General features: G+C 38.7%; 1 protein-coding gene across 6 annotated transcripts in view; it reads left to right on the top strand.

The window, feature by feature from the left end:
• The window catches only part of Sik2 (salt inducible kinase 2), a 106,101-nt gene that overhangs the window by 42,060 nt on the left and 38,305 nt on the right, over window positions 1-25,736 (top strand). For all 6 annotated transcript variants that reach the window (XR_005973085.1, XR_005973084.1, XM_041638529.1 and 3 more), the window contains exon 4: window positions 23,639-23,800. Coding sequence is in view for 4 of the 6 variants with exons in the window: in XM_041638529.1 (XP_041494463.1) it covers window positions 23,639-23,800 (162 nt within the window). In the remaining 2 variants the exon portion in view is untranslated. The remainder of the gene's footprint in view (window positions 1-23,638; window positions 23,801-25,736) is intronic.

Raw genomic sequence — 25,736 nt, 5'->3', positions numbered from 1 at the left:
GCAAATAAATCGTGGTATGAAGTTAAAACTTGAGTTGCTAATAAACTAATTGTGCAATTCTCATTCAATTTTCTAACTTATCTCAGAAACTTTTTTTCTTAATAAAATAACACATTTTATTTGTGTTCTCATACACTGTCTCAGTCTGGTTTTGTGCTGTTATAATATCTGAGTGGATAATTTATGAAAATGAGAAATTTATTTCTCACATATCTGGAGGCTGAGGAGTCCAAGATCAGAACTCACTCAAGAGCACATTTCCTACTCTGGTGGGAAGTAGTTCTGTGTGTTCAAATAATAGAAGGTAGAAAAGGCTACAGACCAAAGGCTAAGGGAAGCCTCTTTCCTAGGGTCCGTTATCCCATTCACAAGAGAGGAACCCCGGTGATGGGCTCACCTCACTAAGGTCCCGTCTCCCAGCACCGGCACACTGACAGTGAGTGGCAACTCTTGAATTTCAAATCACAGCACACACTACACTTAAAATTCACCAACACAAATTATACTCTACAGAGTGAAACTCTGTTGATGGAGGCCACTTGCTCATTCCCGGCTGCCCAGACCCAAAATAATCACACTGAAATTATACTATTTGCAATAAATACTGTTTGGCCAATAGCTTAAGGGTATTTCTAGCTTACTCTTTTTTTTTTTCTAGCTTACTCTTATATCCTAAACTAACCCATCTCTATTAATCTGTGTATTGCCACATGGCTGTGGCTTTAACAGGTAAAGTTCCCGTCTGGTGTCTATCTCTGGCAGGGCTACATGGCTTCTCTCGACTCTGCCTTCTTTCTCTCTATATATCTCTTCTAGCCTGGCTATTTTCTGTTAAGCCATTGGTCAAAAGCAGCTTCTTTATTAACTAATAAAAGCAACACATGTACAGAAGGACTTCCCACACCAAAACTTCTTGAAAAGAATTTTCTTGGTTTAGTCTGAAGATAGAAAAGGAAACTTCATTGTCCTTTTATTTTCCAATAGCTTCATAATAAATTTATGAATATGTTTATTGAGCATTTATGACTTATTAGTCATTATTTGTGTTATAAACATCATTTTAAGTAAGATTTTGTTTTGTTGGGTTTTGGGGTTGGGAGTATTTGTTTGTTTGGTGCGGATTTCATTTTCACATATCTTGAAATATCTGAGACTTACTCCTGTCTCAATAAGCAAGCTTAAAGAGCAAGGCAGGATGTTTTGCATAAGATGGCGTTTGATTTGGAACATGAAAGACTGTTGAAAACGTGTTCTGCTTGATGTATAATAGTTGCTTGATATTTGGGTTACTACTGTGTTTTTTGGTAAACTTCTTGTTTTGATAAAGCATTATAGAGAATCTGAAGCCTTTTAGGGATTTTTTTTTCATATTTCTGCTTTTAATCTGTTCATATGTTGATCTTATTAATCAGAATAGTATATATAGCTGCTTCAAAATTCTGCAGCCCCTACCTATGAAAATAGTTTAGATTATGTGCGGTGGGGTGCAGCTTCAGATGAAGGTAAAAATGAACAAACTACAGAAATAGAAAATTATGAGGTTTACCTGGAGAACAAAGCAGTTCAACCTGATTGGGACGCATGGGGGCGGAAGGGTGGGTAGTAGGAGGAGCTGGTAATAGGAAAGGAGAGTGAGGGCATAGAAGACGGTGAAGCTGGTGATGCAGGCTCTGCATGCTAAATAGACTAAGGAGTAACCTGTGCTTGTTTGATCTCACAGGCAGGAAGAGCTCTTCAGTTTCTAAATGGGGAAATGACATGTTCTGAGCTCTGCTTTAGAAAGACAAATCAGTATTAGAATTGGAAGATCTAAACCATAGTGATACCCTGTCAGGAAACTGAAGGAATTTAATCAAGACTAATATGGGATAGCATTGACAGAGCTTACCTGGAGAGGAAGAAGTGAAGAAAAGAGACACGTGATGGAAAAGCAGTTGCAGAGAGAAGTGTCAGGCTTTGGTGTGACTTTTAAAAGCATAAGAATGAAAGGAAGGTCAAAATATGGGCAGGTAAAGATTTGAAATTCTAATGCTGGTTCAGAAATCTTCCTGTCATGGAACACTTTGACACATGGTGCTTTATTGTCTTTAAAGGTCAGTTTATATTGCACTAATTATGTAAATCTTTTATATTTTTATGTGTATAGTCTTCTTTGTTACATTATAGTGTCATTGAAGCCATTCTTAATCTGTTATTTTCAGCTGTTGTTATTTTCATTTGAAATTTTAGCCTAGTTTTTTTTTTTCCTTTTCTTGTAACCCCGTGTAGCTTAGCTAAATGATGGAACACTCTTAGCCCAATCCTTTTTATGGGATGCACAGTACAGATTTATTGAGATGTCTCCTGAGAACTCAGGAGAAAGCAAGGCAGCCTAGCTGAGCTATCTTGGAAATTGGACAGCCAAATGAAATCTCCCCCTAAAGGAATGGCCCTGCTCCTTATAACAGCCTTTTTGTTTCTTGCTACTTACACTCCTCCCTGCCTTTTTCCTGTCTGGTCTTACAATCTTTCTGTTTATATATACTATTTCAGTTCAGTTTTTTACAACTAACTGGCCGTCTCCCTCTTTATCTCTCATTTTCCCAAGAGCGAAAATCTGATACAACTCCCTTTTCTTTTTCATTTTTCGTTTTTCAAGGCAGGATTTCTCTGTTTTGCCCTGACTTTCCTGAATCTCACTCTGTAGACCAGGCTGGCCTGATTCACCTGATCTCAGAGATCCACCCGCCTCCCAAGTGCAGGGATTAAAGGCCTGTGCCACCACCACCACCACATGCAAAACATTTCAAGCCAGCTCACAGTATCCCTTCTGGTCAAGCAGCTTTTCAGTACAAGTACTAAAAACTGAGTCAGACTGCCTGAGGTGTGAGGAAATGTCTTAGCTTCCACAGGACGAAGGACAGCCTTCAGTTAGTTGGTAAGAACCACACATTCTAAACATCCCTCTCTTTGCCATCAGCGTCACCTGTGACTTACTGGTAGTACAGCCCCACTAACAGTACTTTGAGCAGAAAGATGTTCCTAAAGCCTACTTAAAAATGAGCATGTTTCCCCCCAGGAAGAGAGAGTCAGCGAGGACTGGGGATGAGCAGTGGTTAGATCCTGTAGGGTTTAATAGACCATGGTAAGGACTTGAAATTTGATATTGAGTAACTGGAAACCAGTGAAAATTTTTGGTCTAATTAATGACATGATGTGGCACTTAGTTTTCAGTAATCCCTCTGACTATTTAATATACTTCCTTATGTTGTGGTGTCCCCAACTATAAAAGTATTTTTGTTGCTACTTCATAATTAATTTTGCTTCTGTTATGAATCGAACAATAAATACCTGTTTTTTGATGGTCTTAGGCAACCCTGTGAAAGGGCCATTCAACACCCCCTTCCACAAGGGATCTCAACCTACAGGTTGAGAACCACTTTTTAGGGCCATTCCCGAGATTCAAGCATGAAGTATTAATGGCCTGCATTCAGTAAATGGTGGTGCAGGGTATAGTAAGCAGTCATCTTCAGGGTAAATTTTGAATGGAAAAGTAAATATATAGTCATTACAGTGTGCACATTTATTTTAAACGTTTAGCCCTAATTACTTAATTCTCTATAAAACCTTCTGAAATAATTATCAGTAGTTTGCAGTGGAAACCACAGGACAAGAAAGTAGCCTGCCCATAGTCATACAGCTAACTGGTGATGACAGCTGAATTTGAAACCAGGTGTTTAACTGTGGAGCCTGTGTGCAACCATTATATAAACCCTGTAGGGAGAAAGCAGAGGAAAAGTAAGCCAGGATCAAACCTCCGTTTCCTTGGACAAACACCATGCAACGCTTTTTGCTCTTCTTTCATTTAGTTTGCGCACAAACTCCTGCTCAATTTAGTCTCTGACTAGTTTCACAGCCTTGACCTTTCCTTGTTTCTCTGTGAAACTATTTTTTTGAAAGACTTGCAAAATTTCTTGGAGAAAATTATATCTTCTGACTATGTCTCATAGGAAAATGTTGGTGCACCATGAACTGGAGTGTGGAAGAGTAAGATAAAGTCAGGAGTTCTTTTGGAGTTGATTCTGACATTTCGTTGATACAGTATTCCACCTTCTATCCCATCCCACCCACATATACACCTCCTATTAGAGAAATGGACTAGAAGCAGGGCACTGCAGCACTGTAGGCTGCCTTTTATCTCTGCTCACAAAGGCCCAGCTGCCTGGATCCAGATGAACAGGTAGGAGAAAGCTGTTACTGCTGTTGATCATACCACCATCATCTTTCCCACTTTTCCTCAGCAGGCGGCCTTTAGTACACTTTCTGGAAGGAAGAACTAGGCCTAAGAATTTATAATTTTATTTTTCCCAATTGCAGAAGCCCTGCAATGCCGATCAAATTGAAGTTAAGCTCTCTTCTAAAACTTATTGAACTCTAAGTCTAAAATAATGGATGTGAGAAATAGTTGGAGTATGAAAAGAATAGATTGGGGTATCTATGGCAGTACACCAGGAGCCCATGAGGCAAATATAAAGCAGGTTGTGTTATAATTGGATGTGAGTCATGAGAATAAATATGTAGAACAGGGACCATTGATTGCCTGTTTGCTGAGGACTTCAGTTATGCGCCTACTGCTTCCTAGGATGCTATACCACCCTACCCTTGGGTGTCAGAACCTTGGAGAGTTCCAAATAGCCTGATTTAACTGTGACTGTAATTGCCCTCCTGGCAAGAAGCAGCCAGGGCAGAGGCTCTCATGTATGATGCTGAAACAAATCTAGTTATGCTTTCTCAAGGGATCCCCTACATGTACTAGCAACTGGACCACATGAGGACCTTTAGGAAGGGTACCCTGGAGATTTCAGCTTATCTTATGGAACAAATCCAAAGCCATTTTAACTGCCACAGAGTTTCTGATAAACTGTGATGTGACAGAAGGCTGTGGGAGTTTGTTTCAGACATCCCCAAGACCCTGTGTAGAATATGGCTGTGCTCTTTGTTCATGACCTTTTGTAAAAGTTAACCGAAATCTTTGTGGGGTTAGAAAGGGACACTCTTAATTTATTTATTTCGTTGGTTGGTTGATTGATTTTCAGGACAAGGCTACTCTGTGTCACCCTGGCTGTCTTCTTGGAACTGGCTCTGTAACTAGACTGGCCTCAAACTCAAAGAGATCTGCCTACCTCTGCCTCCTGAGTGCTGAAATTAAAGGTGTGTGCCACTACCTCTGACTGGGACACTCTAATTTAAATCGGCCCTTGTATTTTGGTAAATAGGTATGTTTGAAAATAAAAGATTGTGAAAAGATAAGTCATCCTCTGACCTCCACATGCAATGTGCCATGTATACATGCACAGAATAAGTAAATAAAAATATAATCTGTTTTCTTAAGAATCTACTTTGTAGCCAAGTGGTGGTGGCACACTCCTTTAATCCCAGAACTCTGTGAACTCTCTGTGAGTTCAAGGCCAACCTGGTCTACAAGAACTAGTTCCAGGGCAAGCTCCAAAGCTACAATAAAACCCTATCTCAAAAAACAAACAAAAAATGAATAGTATATTTGTTTTTTTCGTTGTTGTAGGAAACAAAAGCAAAAAGCAAAAACCTTGACAAAAGCAACTTAAAGAAGGGTTTATTTTTGGCTCCCAGGTCAAGGGTTCTGCATTGTTGTGGGAAAGTCTCGAATGCCTTGCAGAGGAGCTTGGGGCAGCCTGTAACCTTGTAACTGCTGTCCAGAAGCTGAGAGTGATGGGTGTGGTGCACACTTGCTTGCCCCTTGTTATCCTTCTCAAGCCCGAGTCCCTGAGATGGCACTGCTCCATTAAGAGTGAGTTCACACTCCAATCACATGAATCTGAATAATCCCCATAGAGGTGCCTAGAAATTCATTTTCATGATGATTATAAATTCTACCAAGTTGACAATCAAGATTAATCTTCACAAATAAGTAACTTGTATGTTGTGTGTAGTGGTTAGAGTAACAATGGCTCCCAAGGACGTATATATTTGAATGCTTAGTCACTAGGTAGTGGAATTGTTTGTAAGGATTAGGAGGCGTGGCCTTGTTGGAGGAAATGTGTCATTGGGGGTGGGCTTTGAGGTTTCAAAAATTCACACCAAACCCAGTCTCTGTCTCTGTCTCTCTGTCTCTCCCTCTCTCCCTCTCTCTCTCTCTCTCTCTCTCTCCCCCTCTCCCTCTCTCTCTCCCTCTCTCCCTCTCCCTCTGTCCCTCCCTGCCCCTTTGTCTCCCTCCTTCACCTCCCTGTCTCTCACCATCCCCCTCTCTCCCTCTCTCTTTCTGTCTATGGATCAGAATGTAGCTCTCAGTTTCTAGTCTAGTATCTACCTGCTTACTACCAGGCTTTCCACCATGATGATAGTAAACTAACCCTCTGAAACTATAAGTAAGCTACCAGTTAAATACTTTCTTTTATAAGAGTTGCATCATTTTCATGATGATTATAAATTCTACCAAGTTGACAACCAAGATTAATCTTCACAAATAAGTAACTTGTATGTTGTGTGTAGTGGTTAGAGTAACAATGGCTCCCAAGGACGTATATATTTGAATGCTTAGTCACTAGGTAGTGGAATTGTTTGTAAGGATTAGGAGGCGTGGCCTTGTTGGAGGAAATGTGTCATTGGGGGTGGGCTTTGAGGTTTCAAAAATTCACACCAAACTCAGTCTCTGTCTCTGTCTCTCCCTCTCTCCCTCCCCCCCCCCCTCTCTCTCTCTCTCCCCCTCTCTCTCTCTCTCTCTCCCTCTCTCCCTCTCCCTCTGTCCCTCCCTGCCCCTTTGTCTCCCTCCTTCACCTCCCTGTCTCTCACCATCCCCCTCTCTCCCTCTCTCTTTCTGTCTATGGATCAGAATGTAGCTCTCAGTTTCTAGTCTAGTATCTACCTGCTTACTACCAGGCTTTCCACCATGATGATAGTAAACTAACCCTCTGAAACTATAAGTAAGCTACCAGTTAAATACTTTCTTTTATAAGAGTTGCATTTGGTGTTTCTTCGCAGCACTAGAACAATGACTAAGGCAGTTGTTTTAATTATATATTAAAACTATGAAATAACACCTCCTTATTGCAACACATTTCCATATGCTGTTGTTTAAGATTACTGGAAAGGGTCATAGTTCCTTATCAGTACTAGATGCTGTGTCATACATATAAATTATATTAGATTCAAAGCAAAACCAGAATAGATACCAAGTGATATGCATAATAAAAATTTCAAGTTAGTTAAAGTGTGTATGTGTGTGTGTTTTATGAGGTATTTATTTATTTATTTATTGAGACAGGGTTTCTTTGTGTAGCCTTGATCCTGCTGCCTCTCTTTCCCGAGTGCTGGGATAAAAGGCATGCAGCACTATAACCCGATGTTCACGTGCAAGCATTCATGCATGCATATTACGGGGGTATGTGTTTATTTTATCCTTTATCCTATCTGACAAACATTTTAAGTACCTGATTCCTAGCAAAGCAGAGGGGTAAACAACTTTAATGAGATGATGTTTTGGGATCAGCTTCTTGAAAGGTGACTAGAAGTTTCTTCAATGAGGAAGGTATTGATTGCAGAAGGAATAGGTACATAAGAGGCAGAGGAGAATCCCCCATGGTAATGTATACACATCATGATTTTTAACAGCTTCATGGAATTCTATCATATGCCCTTCCTTTACTGATGGGTTTTTAGAATATTTCGTGGACTAATGGATTTTTAGAATGCTTTTGGTTTTGATTTTTTTCAAATAATAATCCACTGAACATACTTAGACTCTTACACTTTCAAACTTGTAAATGTAATCCTGCCTTAAAGAGATTGACTTAAGTAATCGCCATTAATATATTTGATACATTTCTTTCTGACCTGGAGTTAATCACATTTTGTTATATTAGTATAATCTTGAGAAAGTTTATTTTAAGTAAATCAAAGTTATTTTCAGTGTTGCATCATGTAGAGGCCTTTATTATGATATACCCATATGATAAGGTAGTGGGAGAGTGTAAGCCAAAGACTAACAAGATCACTGGGAGGTCGAGGGCAAGCAGCAGTAGGAAAACTAGCTGAGAAATTATTTCAGTAGTTTGGGCAAGGAAATGGTGGCCTGTACTAGAGAAGAACTGATGGAATTAAATAATAATGGCAAAATGTCAAAGTTGAAGTTGAGTGGATTTACTGATAGGATGGATTGAGAAAGAGGAAAAAATAGTCTAGTGATTAACTTTAGAAATAAAGTGGTGCATGGCTGTGTCAGAAAGAGGAGGAAAGGCACAGGCTTGGGAGTGATGACAGGGAGTTCTGTTAGGGCGTGTTCAGTTTGAAGTGTACAGAAGATGTCCCTGTGGGCTTAGTGAATACCTGGCAGATTATGCAATTTAGCAGGGTGCCAGTATTAATGAATGAAAAAGAGTGACAGATCTAAAAGGAATATATAAAGTAAAAGCTTGAAAGAGAACAAGGATTGTACTTAATTTCTATTATTATTTATGTTGCGGTGCCAGAAAGCAAATCGGATCTTGTGCCTGCTAGGCAAGAACTCCTCCATTGAGTCTATCTTTTATACTCCTGTATAGGTCATTTCTTTTTTTTTTTAATGTATTTATTTATTTAAGGATTTCTGCCTCCTCCCCGCCACCGCCTCCCATTTCCCTCCCCCTCCCCCGATCAAGTCCCCCTCCCTCATATGCTCGAAGAGCAATCAGGGTTCCCTGACCTGTGGGAAGCCCAAGGACCGCCCACCTCTATCCAGGTCTAGTAAGGTGAGCATCCAAACTGCCTAGGCTCCCCCAAAGCCAGTACGTGCAGTAGGATCAAAAACCCACTGCCATTGTTCTTGAGTTCTCAGTAGTCCTCATTGTCTGCTATGTTCAGCTAGTCCGGATTTATCCCATGCTTTTTCAGACCCAGGCCAGCTGGCCTTGGTGAGTTTCCGATAGAACATCCCCATTATCTCAGTGTGTGGGTGTACCCCTCGCGGTCCTGAGTTCCTTGCTCGTGCTCCCTCTCCTTCTGCTCCTGATTTGGACCTTGAGATTTCTGTCCGGTGCTCCAATGTGGGTCTCTGTCTCTGTCTCATTTCATTGCCTGATGAAGGTTAATATTCAGAAGGATGACTATATGTTTGTCTTTGGATTCACCTTCTTATTTAGCTTCTCTAGGAACGTGAATTATAGGCTCAATGTCCTTTATTTATGGCTAGAAACCAAATATGAGTGAGTACATCCCATGTTCCTCTTTTTGTGTCTGGCTTACCTCACTCAGGAAAGTGTTTTCTATTTCCATCCATTTGTATGCAAAATTCAAGAAGTCCTTGTTTTTTTACTGCTGAGTAATACTCTAATATGTATATATTCCATACTTTCTTCATCCATTCTTCCATTGAAGGGCATCTAGGTTGTTTCCAGGTTCTGGCTATTACAAACAATGCTGCTATGAACATAGTTGAGCATATACTTTTGTTGTATGATAGGGCCTCTCTTGGGTATATTCCCAAGAGTGGTATTGCTGGGTCCAGGGGTAGGTTGATCCCGAATTTCCTGAGAAACTGCCACACTGCTTTCCAGAGTGGTTGCACAAGTTTGCATTCCCACCAGCAATGGGTGAGTGTACCCCTTTCTCCACAACCTCTCCAGCAAAGGCTATCATTGGTGTTTTTGATTTTAGCCATTCTGACAGGTGTAAGATGGTATCTTAAAGTTGTCTTGATTTGCATTTCCCTGATCGCTAAGGAAGTTGAGCATGACCTTAAATGCCTTTTGGCTGTTTGAACTTCTTCTGTTGAGAATTCTCTGTTCGGCTCAGTGCCCCATTTTATAATTGGGTTGATTAGCCTTTTACAGTCTAGTTTCTTGAGTTCTTTATATATTTTGGAGATCAGACCTTTGTCAGTTGCAGGGTTGGTGAAGATCTTCTCTCAGTAAGTGGGTTGCCTTTTTGTCTTAGTGACAGTGTCCTTTGCTTTACAGAAGCTTCTCAGTCTCAGGAGGTCCCATTTATTCAATGAGGCCCTTAATGTCTGTGCTGCTGGGGCTATACGTAGGAAGTGGTCTCCTGTGCCCATGTGTTGTAGAGTACTTCCCACTTTCTCTTCTATCAGGTTTAGTGTGTTCGGACTGATATTGAGGTCTTTAATCCATTTGGACTTGAGTTTTGTGCATGGTGATAGATATGGATCTATTTTCATTCTTCTACAGATTGATATCCAGTTTTGCCAGTACAATTTGTTGAAGATGCTCTCTTTTTTACATTGTATACTTTTAGCTCCTTTATCGAAAATCAGGTGTTCATAGGTTTGTGGGTTAAAGTCAGGGTCTTCTATTCGATTCCATTGGTCGACTTCTCTGTTTTTATGCCAATACCAAGCTGTTTTCAATACTGTAGCTCTGTAATAGAGTTTGAAGTCAGGGATGGTAATGCCTCCAGACAATCCTTTATTGTTTTTGCTATCCTGGGTTTTTTGTTTTTCCATATAAAGTTGATTATTGTCTTCTCCAGATCTCTGAAGAATTTTGATGGGGATTGCATTGAATCTATAGATTGCTTTTGGTAGAATTGCCAGTTTTGCTATGTTGATCCTTCCAATCCAAGAGCAAGGGAGGTCCTTCCATTTTCTGATGTCCTCTTCAATTTCTTTCTTCAAAGACTTATACTTCTTGTCAAATAGATCTTTCACTTCCTTGGTCAGAGTTACCCCAAGATATTTTATGCTATTTGTGGCTATCGTGAAAGGTGATGCTTCTCTGATTTCCCTCTCTGCTTCCTTATCCTTAGTGTATAGGAAGGCAACTGATATTTTGGAGTTGATCTTGTATCCTGCCACATTACTAAAGGTGTTTATCAGCTGTAGGAGTTCTTTGGTAGAGTTTTTGGGGTCGCTTATGTATACTATCATATCATCTGCAAATAACGAAAGCTTAACTTCTTCCTTTCCAATACGAATCCGCTTGATCTCCTTATGTTGTCTTATTGCTATTGCTACAATTTCAAGCACTATATTGAAGAGGTATGGAGAGAGTGGACATCCTTGTCGTGTTCCTGATTTTAGTGGGATGACTTTGAGTTTTTCTCCGTTTAATTTAATGTTAGCTGTCTGCTTGCTGTAAATAGCTTTTATTATATTTAGGTATGACCCTTGTATCCCTAATCTCTCCAAGACTTTTATCATAAAGGGGTGTTGAATTTTGTCGAATGCTTTTTCAGCATCTAATGAAATGATCATATGGTTTTTTTCTTTCAGTTTATTTATATGGTGGATTGCATTGATAGATTTGCGTATGTTGAACCAGCCCTGCATCTCTGGGATGAAGCCTACTTGATCATAATGGATAATTTTTCTAATGTGTTCTTGGATTCGGTTTGCCAGTATTTTATTGAGAATTTTTGCGTTGATATTCATGAGTGAGATAGGCCTGTAATTCTCTTTCTTGGTTGAGTCTTTGTGTGGTTTTGGTATCAGAGTGACTGTAGCTTCATAAAAGGAATTTGGCAATGACTCTTCTGTTTCTATATTGTGAAATACATTAAGGAGTATAGGTATTAGTTCTTCTTGGAAGTTCTGGTAGAATTCTGCATTGAAACCATCTGGTCCTGGGCTTTTTTTGGTAGGGAGATTTTTGATAACCGTTTCTAATTCTTCACGAGTAACAGGTCTATTTAGATCATTCACCTGGTCTTGGTTTAGCTTTGGTATGTGGTGCTTATTTAAAAAAATGTTGTATGGGTCATTTCTATCTGCTTTCTAGCCAAGTCTTATTTTGAGTAATAAAACTAAACTGGCCAGAATTTAAAGCAATAGAAGAAATACTTTTGTGTGTATACATTTCTTTCCCTAAGAATTTACCTGTATCTAAAAATGCTTCTACTACTAATATGTAGAAGCCAGATGCAGTGGTTCATTCCCCTAATTCCAGAATTTTGGAGGCTGAGGCAGAGAATGACCATGAGTTCAAGGCTAATCTGGTCTTAAGAGTGAGAGAGATCCTGTTTCATTAAATGAAAAAATATCTATACTATTTATGCGATTTTAAAGAGAAGAAGAGCATGAAGTTAGGGTAGGGAGGTGGGGGGAGTTTTGGAGGAGTTAAAGAAGAAAAAATATGATTAAAATATATTGGGTTTTGGTGGGGTTTTTTGGGGTTTTTTTTGTTTGTTTGGTGTTTTTTTTTTTCGTGGTTGTTGTTGTTTTGGTTTGGTTTTGGTTTTTCTCCATATAACAGCTCTGGTTGGCCTGGAACTCAGTTTGTAGGCCAGTTTGGCTTCGAAGTCACAAGAGATCCACCTGCCTCTGCCTCCTGAGTGCTGAGTTTAAAGGTGTGTGCCACCATCCCTGATAATCAAAATATATTGTATGAAATTCGCAAAATCTAATGAAAAAGAAAAGAACTGCAGAGAAAGGACTAAGATGCCAGGGTAAGGTGACAAACACCTAAAACTGGGCTTTCACAGAAACAGAATAGCTGCACCAATCTCAAGGGCCATCCCATTCCTCAATGACTGACATTTTCCATGTAGCTTTTTTTAAATTCAAATGTATTTCTTTGCTGGTGCATGTACTCATTCTGAAAAAGAGTGCAGATGTCTACAAAATATACAAAGTGAATTCTGCTGTTGCTTCTAGTAGGGGAAAAGGGGGAGGACAGAAAAGATTGGTAGAACGATAAGTCCCAAACTGTTGGCACTGCTGAGTAAACAGGGTGTAGGATGCTGAGCTAGGAACACACAGTGAGACACACTTAAACTGGGTATGCCAAACCTTTGAGCTGGGGACCACATGCATCCCAGGATAGCTATGGATGTGGTCCACCACTTTTGTAGATGACAGCATCATATCACAATGTCAAAATGCTGACATTCCTATAATTCTGTTGATTCCACTACTATGAGTTTGAACTCTGGCTTTAATAAAATTTAAAGATTAGTTTTAACAAAATTTTTTTTCTAATATTTCAGAATTTTTATTAACAACATAGCATTTATAAGCCACATTTTCCTTGCACAAACAGCTCCCTAACCTATGTTGCATTTATAAAAATACAGAGCTGAACATACTATATACTCTTCTTAACAGAGAAGAAAATAATACTTTAAAAATGGAAAAAAATAAGAGTTACCCCAGTCTCTCAAATTTAAAGCTTTTTGGAAGAAAAGTGATATATTTTGTGTTCAGAGTATAAAAGTAGTTATATCAATCTTGAATTGAGGTTTTGTGACTGCTCTTCCCTAGTGCTTGGATGTCCTGTAGACACTCTGAGGGTGAGAAGCTGTTGATGGTCTTACCTACACATGAAACTTCTGAATGATAATTCCAACCTTCCAGGAAAGATGTAATTCCATGGCAGTAGTACACCACCTCTTTGTTTTTGATTTGTTGCACAATCCATTGAAGGAATCATTGTATATTCATTCAAAGTTAATGGTGGAGGAGGTTATAGACCTTTGGAATAATTTAATTCTTTTTTTAACCTAAACTGACACAATATGGAATTTCCTCTTAAATACATTTTTCTATTTTTTTAATCTTGTAGGATTATAATGTAATTGCATATTTTCTTCCCTTCCCCTTCCTTCCTCCAAAATCTCCCATGTAACCTTGCTTTCTCACTTTCAAATTTATGGCCTCTTTGTTAATTGATACTAAACACAGTCACATGCACACAGAATGAGAGAAAGAAGAAAGAGATGACAGATAGATAGATAGATAGATAGATAGATAGATAGACAGATAGACATATAAATGCAGCCTATTCATTATATATAGTGTTACCTGTATGTGTGTTTTATTGACTGTCTATTCAGAAACATAAAACGATCTGCCATGCTCTACCCTGGAGTATACCCTTTCTCCCTTTTTCATAAACTTTAGTTGCCTATAGTCTTCTGTCTAGGTTTTAGGCCTTTCTGTGATTTCTTCCATCTACTTTAGCATGTCTAGTGTCACTGTTTCTTATCATTTCATGTTTAGGTATTTATATTGGTGAGACTTTATGGGGGTAGCTTCTGATATTCCTAAGAGACACAGTCTCACAGCAAAGCCTCTAATACTTTGATTCATATAATCTTTCTGCCCACAATTCCACAATGACCGCTGAGCCTTAGCTACTCACAGTTAATTACCATTATCAAACTTAATCATAATAACCTCTCCTTCCAGTGAACTGTTGTGAATGCAGATATTTATGGCTATATTCATGGCTGAGACTGTGTGGTGGTTGAATGTTCATAACTAAAAGAGAGATGTATGCATGTATATCATCTTTTCTAAGACTCGGGTAACATTAAGAAAGAGAAGGTGGGAATAATGTAAGAGTTAGAAGATGGTAGATAGAGTTCAGAAATGCCTTCTTGGCAATAGTCATTATAATCAAAAAATCATCAAGAAATAGAGATAATTGTACTGTCTAAAGAATAATGAGGCCATTAACAGTCAACCATGACTAGCATAGATATCTGGAATTTATCGCCCACAGTTGATGTATTTTCTTTTGATTTTATTTTATTTTACTAAAAAATTTCCACCTCTTCCCATTTCCCTCCCCCTCCCCTGCTCCCCTTCCTTCTCCAATCCAAAGAGCAGTATGGGTTCCCTAGTTTTAACGAAATTTAAAGATTGCAACAAAAATGTGTTATAGTTGTCCTGTTTCAAACTTTGTTTTCGCAGTACAGGGTAATAGTGTACTTCACTTTCCTCTGAGTGACAATTTGATTAATCTCTTTCCACATTGTAGCACAAGACTAACCATTTGAACCACCTACAGACATCATTTAATGCAGAAGTTAAATTGCAATTCAATTCTATGAAGTCGTGTCCTTTTGCCAACATTAAAATTATAAAGGTTGCAAAAGGAAACCTGTTCAAAATTTTATCTGTTCCTGTAGTCAGGATCATCATCACCAGGAGGTTGCATAAACATGAACAAACAATTTCTTTGCTGTCAAAAGGCGACATTTGTTGAATGACTACAAAGTTCTTTTATTTGGTTGTATTTCTTTCTCTCCAAACATTGCCAGTAGCTTCATGAGATGCCAGATCTTAGTTTCTGATGCTACCCTGGGTAAAAGCACAATCTCCACTCCTGTGTTAGATTGCCCAAACTGCAGCCATTTTAGTTTTTTGGCCTTCCTGTGAACTTCTTTGATCTGTTTTCTTCTAGCTTCTAGCAATGGATCTTTACCATCCAGGATTTTGTCCTCTTAGACCCACTACTTAGTTACAAGTGGTTTTAGAGCTCCCCAACAATATATTTGATGTTTTCCAGAACTAAATAAAGACCCTGGGGGAAGTTGTACTAGAAATTGTAGGGGACTCAATGAGATATAAACACACCAAGGGAAATTTGCAAACCATGTTTTTTTTTCTTTACAAAGCTAAGATCCATCTAAATATTGATATTGAATTAAAGGTAAACTTGGAGGTTATGCTAGTTAGATATGCTTATATTAACCGAGGTTTCTGTCCCACCCGGTCCCACAGTCATTCAGTCCCAAAGAGGCACACAAAGGTCTACATTAATTATAAACTGATTGGCCTATTAGCTCAGACTTCTTATTAACTCTTTCATAACATCTTATATTAGCCCATTACTCTTGTCTGTGTTAGCCACGTGGCTTGGTACCTTTCTTCAGCGAGGCATTCTCTTCTTGCTTCCTCTCTGTCTGGGTAACAACTGCAGACTGACTCTTTCCTCTTCCCAAAATTCTCCTGTTCTGGTTGCCCCGCCTCTACTTCCTGCCTGGCTACCGGCCAATCAGCGTTTTATTAAAAATAGTACAAGTGACAGGATAAAAGACCATTGTTCCACAGCATGCTTAGAAACTTAAGGTTCCAAAATTTGATTTGTCCAAGAGCTGAGAACATAGCCCAATGTTTTTTAAATTGATTGACAGTGTTTTAGAGATGTCTGTTTAATTACTTCCCTGGCTAAGTTAGTCATAAGTAATGTGTTTGTGTCTTTTATCTTCCTTCTGAAATTGAATCATACTTTATTCTTCAGAACCTGCCTAATAATTTATGCTCCTTCCCACCATTGAACCTGGAAATAAAGGAAAGCAGAGGATAAATAGCTTGAAAAAACATAGGGCTAGACTTTCTGTTAACTGTTTTTACTCAAGAACCCTAATGTACTGTTCTGCTGTCTTGTTTGCAATTGCTTCACTGAAAAACTGTTCCTGCTCTGTCCAGCTCAATCTGTAATCTTAACTTCCTAATGCACATTTCTGAATAAAACAACCCAGCATGGCCTCATCCTTTTAATCCACCTGACCAGTTCAATGATAACTTAAGGATGTGTGTGTGGGTGGGTGTGTTGCCCCTTTCTCTATGAGTGAAAAATGACAATGCCTTATATCTGTTAAAAAGTGTATTTTTATATACGGAGATCAGATGTCAAAATAACATCTTTCTTTCATCATTATCTTACTCTCCTGGTTTGACATTTGGATCATAATTCTTGAAATTATGTGATTTGCAAAACCGTAATATTTGAACTACATTTCTTCCCTTCTTAAGAGATAATTGCATATCAAAATAGCTATCTGAATGTATTTATCTGTGTAAAGAAATGTTGACGTGTGACCAGATTGCATTTATAAATATTAGTATAACACTAGCATAAGTTGAGTAAATAGCACACCACATCAGTACAATTTAGAATGACTCATTTATCAGTCCAGTCAAATTCATTACTCAGAAATAATTTACAACAGACTTTGAGGCCCTATAGAGATGATAAAAATAAGTGGGATTAAAAAAAAATACCTGTTTAGGGGAATTGTCTAGAATGTTGAATACCATTAAGATGACATCATCATCAAATATGAATTGTAGCACTTTCCCACACTATTCAATTACCTTTTAAAAAAATAATAACTGCCTAAGACAGTTTTGAAATAATGAAACTTTACTGCATAGAATCAGTAAGCATACCCAGTTATTTCTCTGGAATTAATGAAAGTTTACCATGTTTCAGACACTATCTCATCTTGTCTGTAAGCCAGCATTGCTTAATGATGGCTCCTCTGTGTTTTTCTTAAAATGGTGAGATTTTTAATATTTAGCCTTCTTTTCTAACATGAACTATAAATCTGTATGTGTTGGTTACTGAGTTTCCCTATGGTCCCAGATCAGCCATCAAGTTCTGCAGGGCTGCCTACATTTCTTTAACATTTCAAATGTGCAGCTTTTTTGTTTGTTTTTGTATTTCAGGGCAGCATTTCTCTGTGTAACAGCCCTAGCTGTTCTGGAACTAGCTCTTGTAGACCAGACTGGTCTCAGCTTCACAGAGATCCACCTGCTTGTCTTGTCTGTCGATTACTGGGAATAAAGGCATGTGCCACCACCTGAGCAGTGGTGCATCTTATTTTTTAAAAGAAATGTCTAATTATTTTTCAATTTGTAATATGTAAATCACATTAGATCTCATGCTTACTACTTCAAACCCTCCCATAGTATCCCCATGTTGTAAAATGGCTCCTCCTTAGGCTCGGATGCATTTTGTGCCATTCCCCTTCCTCACTCTTGGTCCACTGCCCCTGGTTCTCCTTTGGTTTCATGTGTCTGCTATCTCATGCTGGCATGCTTCTCTCCCCAGCTGGGATAGGAGCTTCTTAGAGAAATCTCCCCCTATCATTCCAGGGGAAGACACTGCATCTCTGACATTTACCGTACTCTGTAGTTATTGTCTTCTTTACTGTTGACATAAACGAATAATGAAGATAATGAAGACAAAGTTCCAAGTACTTTGACAAGAGAAGTTATTCAGATATTTGAAAAACAAATAAATATGATTCTTCTGATTATTCTTACTCTTTAGCTTCATAGTTTAACCTCATAGTGATTCAACTTGCATCTTTAATTTGATTCATGGGGGAGAAGCTATTATATTTTCAGATTGACTTGCTAAAGCAATGTAACTAATTTTTAGAAAATATCTCTGCCATGAGTGTGGGAGAGATCCCCCTCTCCATCAACACCTGAGGGAGATGGGAGAGCTGTCCCTGCCCCTTACCAGCTCTAACACTCCGAAGAGCAGGCCCTACACCTCTTCTGGGCAGCACAGCAGAGCCACCCTCTTGGCAGAGGTGTGGGTGAGCCAACTCTGATGGTGTGAGCATGAGAGAGCTGTCCCCATGACTCACCTGTCTTGTTCTTGGCATGGGCAGGAGAGAGATGCCCACCCATCAATGCCTGAGGCAGGTGAGAGAGTTGGCCCTGCCCCTCATCAGCTGCAGCACTGTGGCACCTACACCTAGCCTGGGCAACCCAGTAAAGCTGGCCCTGAAGGTGTGGGTGTTGGAGAACCAACCCTATAGAAGGGAAAGCCAGAGAACTGCCCCCCCCCCCACTTGCTCATTGCCGCAGGGGTTGAACTAGCCAGGACAGTGCTGGAGAGCTCACTCTGGTGGTGAAGACGGGAGAGCTGTCAGGCTGATCAACCCTGCAATTTACCCAGGCCCAGAACCGGGCTTATGTGTTGGCCCACCCCAACATCTACCCCATCTGTGATCTGCTGGCGTATGGGGTGGCGGTGCTGTCAGTCCTGTAGACCCCGGGGCTACAGGATCCCCAAGACACAGTACAGCAGTGGGATGTCCAGCAAGAGTCCCAATGAAGGCCCAACATCAATGGTTCAGCAGAGACCAGGGACCTCAGACTAGACCAATGATTCTTTGTGATGTACGCTGCATGTAGAAATATATGGATATCCTTTGCCTTATGTCTCTTATCTATTTTTGAGGAAGTACATATTTCTCTTTCTGTGTCTGAGTTACCTCACTCAGGATGGCTTTTTCTATCTCTGACCATTTGCCTACAAATTTCAAGATGTCATTGTCTTTTACCACTGAGTAGTACTCCATTGTGTAAATGTATCATATTTTTATTATCCATTCTTTGGTTTGAGGGGCATCTAGGTTGTTTCCAAGTTTTGGCTATTACCAATAATGCTACTCTGAACATAATTGAGCAAATGTCCTTGTGGTATGAGTATGTATTCTTTGGGTATATGCCCAAGAGTGGTATTGCTGGGTCTTGAAGTAGATTGATGCCCAACCATTACTGATTTCCAAAGCTTCCAAAGATTTTACTCCCACCAGCAATGGAGGAAGCAAAGGACAACCAGCCTTCAGGCCCCAACCCCAGAAAACCTAGGTAGCAAAGAGGACCCCAAGAGAGACATACATAGATCCTCCTAAGAAGGGAAAAATATAAGATTTCCTGAGTAAATTGGGGGCATGGAAGGCAGGGGGTGGGTGGAAGGGGAGAGGGAAGTGGGGAAAAATGTATAGCACATTGGATAGGTCCAAACAATTTAAAATAAAAGGATTTAAAAATGTATAGATAAGGGATTTACTGTGTGAACCACTCTGTGCCATACTACAGCTTCCATGAGATTTTTCCCCCTTCTTCCTTTTTTATTTATTTTTTCCTTTTTTTCTCTTAAAATTGTCTTGTTTTATTTGGGGGTGTATGGATGGGTGGGATCGGGAAGCATGATGTGAAAGACACAGAATTTTTTTTAAAAAGCCAAAAAAAAAAAAATCTATACCATGTAGTTGGAAACTGGACCACTGTCATGTTGTCATGTTCTTTGTACATTTATTTTTATAGGCCTTCATTTACCATTAAATAGTTCAGAATTGGGATTTTTTTCCCTAATAAGTATTTTGTAAGGTAATTGCTAGAATCTTGCAGTAGAATAAAGTATTGTGTGTAACCAAAATCAACAGAATACATGTGTAATAAAAACCCATTCCCTAAGCTCTTTTCCATTTGGTTAGAATTCATGTGCAGAACAGTTTAACCCTGAGTTAAAGATAATCCATGGCTAAATAATTTGCCACTGTCACAAAGCTGGGACATAGAGCCAGGACTCAAAATAAGGTGTGGCTGACCCTAGAACTTTATTCTATTATATTTAGGGATTTTTCTTTCGGTTTTTTGAGACAGGGTTTCTCTGTAGTTTTAGAAGCCTGTCCTGGAACTAGCTCTTATAGATCAGGTTGGCCTCGAACTCACAGAGATCCGCCTGCCTCTGCCTCCCAAGTGCTGGGATTAAAGGTGTGTGCCACCACTGTCCGTCTAGGTGTTTTTTTTTACTTTAAAAATAGTCATAGAAGTTTATTTTACTCCTGTGTTTTATTGGGAACAACCTTTGAGCTTATATTTGATATCTATTATTGTTGTATTTTTGCTTTCTTGGTTTGTTTAAGAGTTATACATAATTTTAGAAAAATTTGAGTATTTTAATTGTTATTGAACACTAGAACATGGAAGCCAGTAGTAAATAACCTTTAAAATAAAAAAGTGTATAATGAGATAGGCATGATAGCACACACGTCTTTAATCCCAGCACTCTAGAGGCAGAGGAAGGTAGATCTCTATGAGTTCAAAGCCAGCCTCATCTGCATAATGATTCTAGGGTAGGCAAAGGCAACATACTGAGACCCTGTCTCAAATAAAAAAAGTATGTAACTAAAACCTCATTTTACTTCTTAGAAGAGCACAGTTTCCTTCAGTAGCTCCATGCAACTAGAACTGAGTGAAGAGTAACAGATGTGAACAGCCTAACGGAGGGAAATTGCTGAACACAATTAAACTGCCAGAGTATACCACAGGCAACAATTTCCTTAATTTTTGTCAAACACATAATTTGAAATAATTATGTGCTTACAAAAATAAGCAGAATAAAATGAGGTCTATAATCTGTAGTTTATATTCACAAATGTCTCAGTGTTAAAAGTTGAATATAATTTGATTTTATAAATTATTTTTAAACCAAATATATAAAATTAAGATAATCTAGACTATTCTATCTCAACACAGGTCCCATACCTAATTTATCTTCTATTAGAAGTCACATGCTGTATAGTACATCTAATATGTTAAAATATTTTTTGGGTTTTACTTAATAGACCTTTCTTTCTTGCACTTTATCAAAGATTGGTAAGAACCAGTGAGAACTAAGTTGACAGACTGGAGTCTTGATTTAATAATAATGTGATCTTGTTTTAGATAATATTTTAATTCTAATTAAAGGAAATAACTTGGGAAAAATATAAGATCTGGTTATAGGAACTGAAAGTAAGGAGGCGATGGCTCAGTTCTCTTACTGTTCTTACAGAGGAGACCTGAGTTTGGTTCCCATACCCACATCAGGCAGCTAATAATTGCCTGCCACTCCAGCTTCAGGTACCCAGTGCCACCTTCTGAACTCCTTGGTCACCTGCACTCCTGCATACTGTGGTACACAAATCCACTTAAGACACATACAAATATATATAGTTATAAATAAATCTTCTTTAGAGGAGAAAATAATGGATCTTTAAAATTTTTGAGAAAAAACACAAATTAGCCATTTTCATTGCCTTGTCAAAACTTTGGGGTTTATTTCCTCCATATTCCTAAAGCACTGTTTCTCTGCAAATTGAGTCGCTAGAAATAGGAAATCTTCGCAGATTTGTTGGTTAAGAACTTCTGATCAATTATCTGTAGCATGAATTCTAAAATCCCAGAATCAGATATAGGGGTTAATGCTGAAGATCAGCGAAGCAGAGAAGCCAACCACTAGAGAGTTGTTTTATCTCTACCAGTGCTCAGACCGAAGGGGTGATCCTATCCTTAGACTGTATCTCCAGACTCCATCTGTCTCCACCAAACCTCAGACTGCACTGAGCCCCTGTCTCCTCCCTCATTATATTGCTCTCTCCACCTCACCCAGCCACATCACTCCTGTCTCTACCTCCCTAGTACTGAATTAAAGGTGTGTGATCCCTAGTGCTGGGATCACCTTTGTGTGATCTCTTTTCCTCTTTTAGACACTTTATGTCACAGCAGCACACATACATGTGGCCTACATACACACACTCATGTAAATAAAAACTAATACAAATAAATCTTCAAAAAACAAAAGACCCGAGGCTGGAGAGATGGCTCAGCAGTTAAGAGCTCTGGCTGCTCTTCCAGAGGTCCTCAATTCAATTCCCAGCAACCACATGGTGACTCACAGCCATCTGTAATAGGATCTGATGCCCTCTTCTGGCATGCAGACAGAGCACTCATACATTAAATTTTTAATTAATTAATTAATTAATTAATTAGTAAGCCTTGGGGCTAGAGAGATGACTCAGCAGTTAAGAGCACTTGCTGCTTTTGCAGAGAACCTGGCTTTGGTGTTGCTAGCACCCACATGACAGCTCACAGTCATAATTTCAGTTCCAGGTTATCTGATACCTGCTTCTGGCCTCTGTGGGCACACACACAGAAAATAAAAATAAATCTTAAAAAAAAAATTCCAAAATAGTGTACTAGACTGGGATGAACCTTGAAAACATTGTTTTAAAGAAGGAAGAAAGAGCATTCCCAGCCATCGGGAGACAGAAACAAGCAGATTTCTGAGGCCTGCCTGGTCTACAGAGCAAGTTCCAGGACAGCCAGGCCTACACAGAGAAAACCTGTCTCAAAAAATCAAAAAGAAAAAAAAAAGGAGAAGGAAGAGGTGATGACCCAACTAGAATGTAGTAGCTTCTTGTAATTTGAAAAGGAATAAGAACACATTAGTGAAAGAAATAGAAGACAACCAAGAAATTACAGAACCAGTAGAGAGAGGTGTTTAAGTTGGAGACTAGCTAAGTGTTAATATAATTGAAAGGCCTTCAAAGTTGGGAACTGAGAAAGGATAATGGATTTAACCTAGGGGAATTACCCTTGACCTTAAAGCAATTTCAGTGAGGTGTGAAGCATAGAAACCACATCACAAAAGGCAGATGGGTAGAAAAGGGAGGTAGCCTGAATCAACCCTGGTAGTATAATAGCAACAACAATAGTAAGTTACCGTTGGAGTAATGCTTTTTTTTTTTGAAGACTTCTATACATATACCATGGTTTTCTCCATTTAAACTGAAAGTTGTTGTTGTTTAATCTTTATAAATAACCTTGTAGGAATTCTCTTATGAGCCCATTTTTGATTAGCAAATGGAGGGTTATAGAGATTGCATTTTGTTCAAGATCACATGGTCAGCAACTATGACAGATTTTAAACTCTGGCAGCCTGGCTCCTGAACACGCCACCCCCTCATTTTTGAGAAAGTGTTGGTGTGAGGTTGAGACAAGGTCTTATGTAGCTAAGCCTGGCCTTGAAATTTTTTCCTGGGGACAGTGATAAATGTCAACTCACCCTGTCTGAGCCCTCAGTTTTACATAATTATATTAAATATGAGAAATGTTTATAATGAACTAAAGGAAAAGAGAAGTTTTTGTGAAGTTTGAAAGGGAAAGTTTGTTTGTTTATGGGTTCTTATGTAAAAGGTAGGAAAAAGACAATTGTGGGCATTTTTTTTTATTATTATAAAATGAAACATCAAAAGACACCAAAATCCAAAAAGTTACCTATAGACCGAAGAGGGGAACCAGGATGGAAGGCTTCTGATTATGTCATATCATCTAGTTTTAATGTTGACCTCATACTAAGTACCAGGTTGTTTTATATATTCAAAGTAAAATTAGTTGAGATTACTTTTCCAAAGGCAAGAAACTTGGAAAACACATTATTTGTGTTATTAGAACAGTAATTTTTCATTAAATAAACTTTGTCAAAATTTTCTTAAATGCTAATATTGAGGTTATTTTATTTTGGTAAATGATTCTAAATGTTCTCTTTTACAGATTATCTTGCTAATCATGGCCGGTTAAATGAATCTGAAGCCAGGAGAAAATTCTGGCAAATTCTGTCTGCTGTTGATTATTGCCATGGCCGAAAAATTGTGCATCGTGACCTGAAAGCTGAAAATCTCCTTTTGGATAACAACATGAATATCAAAATAGCAGGTAACTGGGGTGCTGTGCCTGGGAAATGACCAGATGAGAGTCTTTGTCTGTGTGGAGAGAGTCCTGCAAGCAGAGTAGTCTTCAGCAAGAAGATTTTACGTGTGTGTGGCTGTAAAAAAGAAAATGTGTTTACTATTAACGTATACAGGGCAAGACTGTACTAAGTGGTCTGATTTCTTGGGAGGTTGTTGGACAAAAGTGAGACTTTTTGGATGGCTGGAGAGGGCCAGAAGTTCTGGTTACTGACTCTAACTGGCTTCTCTTCTAATGCTAATGGCTATAGTGAGGATGCAAAAGGAAAAGAAAAGGCGATGGAAGCAGATTGAGAACAACACAGAGACATATCACACACGCATTTCTGTAGATGTGTGTGGTTCTGTTGATGATGGGTGTTTGTTTGTTTGTTTATGGGTCTCATCTAGCCCAGATTGGCCTCACACTATGTAGCCCAGGCAATCTTAGGATAGTTGCTTCCCAAGTTCTGAAATTACAAGCATGTACCACCATGCCCAACTCAATTATTAAAAAAAAAAATTAAATTTCCTAATAGGTGTTTCTTTTTCTTCTTTTATTAATCTTTGCCTTTTGAGATAGTGTCTTACTATGTAGCCTTGGCTGGTCTGGAACTCAGTATGTAGAGCAGTTTGTCCTTGAACTCACAGAGATTTACCAGCCTCTGTCTCCCAAATTCTGGGATTAAAGTTAACAATATGAATTTCTTAATTCATATAGTCAAAACTCACTCGTGTGGTAAAATATATGCCAGGCATTATGCTATGCTAAATATAATGGGATATGTATAAATTATTTCACAGCATATACATATATCAAAATTTCACATTGTGGGAAGTTTTTTTTGTCAATTATACCTTCAGTTGTACATATACAGAAAAATAGTATGTACAAAGCTGGGGATATATAGAGCTCAGCGAGAGAGCATTTGCTTGACATATGCAAGAACCTGGAATTCAGTTCCCCTGTACCACATACAAAAGTAGCAAGGGTCTAACTATGTACCAACTTGGACAGAAACTTAAGTGATGGAGCATCAGTCAACCTGAAGAGCCAAGGAAGCATCCCAGATCAGGAAGTGTTTGAATTTATGCCTGAAAGAGTTAACTGCTTGCCAGAAATGCAGAAGCAGAAACCATAGTCAGGCAGATGGAGACTGGGATGAAGATCTTAGCTTCATATTCACAAAGGGAGGAGGAGCAGCTTAGGAGACAGAGTAGGAACGGTCTTGAATGTCTTGTCAGAGATTTGAGCATCTATTTCATAATTAATGGGAATCAAAGCTATTGAAGTTTAGAGTATGGATAAGTGGGATTAGAATACAAAATTAACTTTGCATATCAGCAAACTCTGGCAATAGCGTGGAGATGGTTTGCGAGCATGAGAGCTGAACACAGGAAAATTTAGTGTATGGAATAGTCCTGGAACTGAACTGGTGAAGGGGAGGAGTGTCTTCTGATTTGTAACTTTTTGTTATAAAAATGCAATACATAGTAACAGTGTTTCCATAAGGGGTTGTTGGTTTAAGATCTTAGTTTTTATGTGTTTACTTTCATTTCTGGGATTTCCTGTCCCCCATAATCTTTTATTTTATTTTATTTGTTTGTTTTACTTTCTGTTTGGCCTCATTCATTTTACTTATTTTTGCCAGCCTTCTCTTCTGGATTATTTTTTTCATTTTCTTCTTAAAAGTATCAGCTGCCTTAAAATTACCTTTTACTGAAAAGCCCTCTGTACAGAAAAGGGGAAGGTGTTGAGACTTTAAGTTTGAACCCTGTTCAAAAAACCTTGTAAATACGAAATACAGACTATTGCTCAAGGTGATAACAAACTTTTGTCTATTTTTACTATAATACTGCCTCAAATATAGGTAGGTCAGTGCAGTGTGCCTAATGTTATACAGCATTTAAGTTTGCATTTTATT

Source organism: Microtus oregoni, unplaced genomic scaffold (assembly GCF_018167655.1).
Source record: "Microtus oregoni isolate MIOR12 unplaced genomic scaffold, Mior012 000055F_ref0000237, whole genome shotgun sequence".
Taxonomy (NCBI): domain Eukaryota; kingdom Metazoa; phylum Chordata; class Mammalia; order Rodentia; family Cricetidae; genus Microtus; species Microtus oregoni.
Note: the sequence above shows the minus strand (reverse complement) of the source record. Positions and strands in the feature narration are given on the sequence as shown.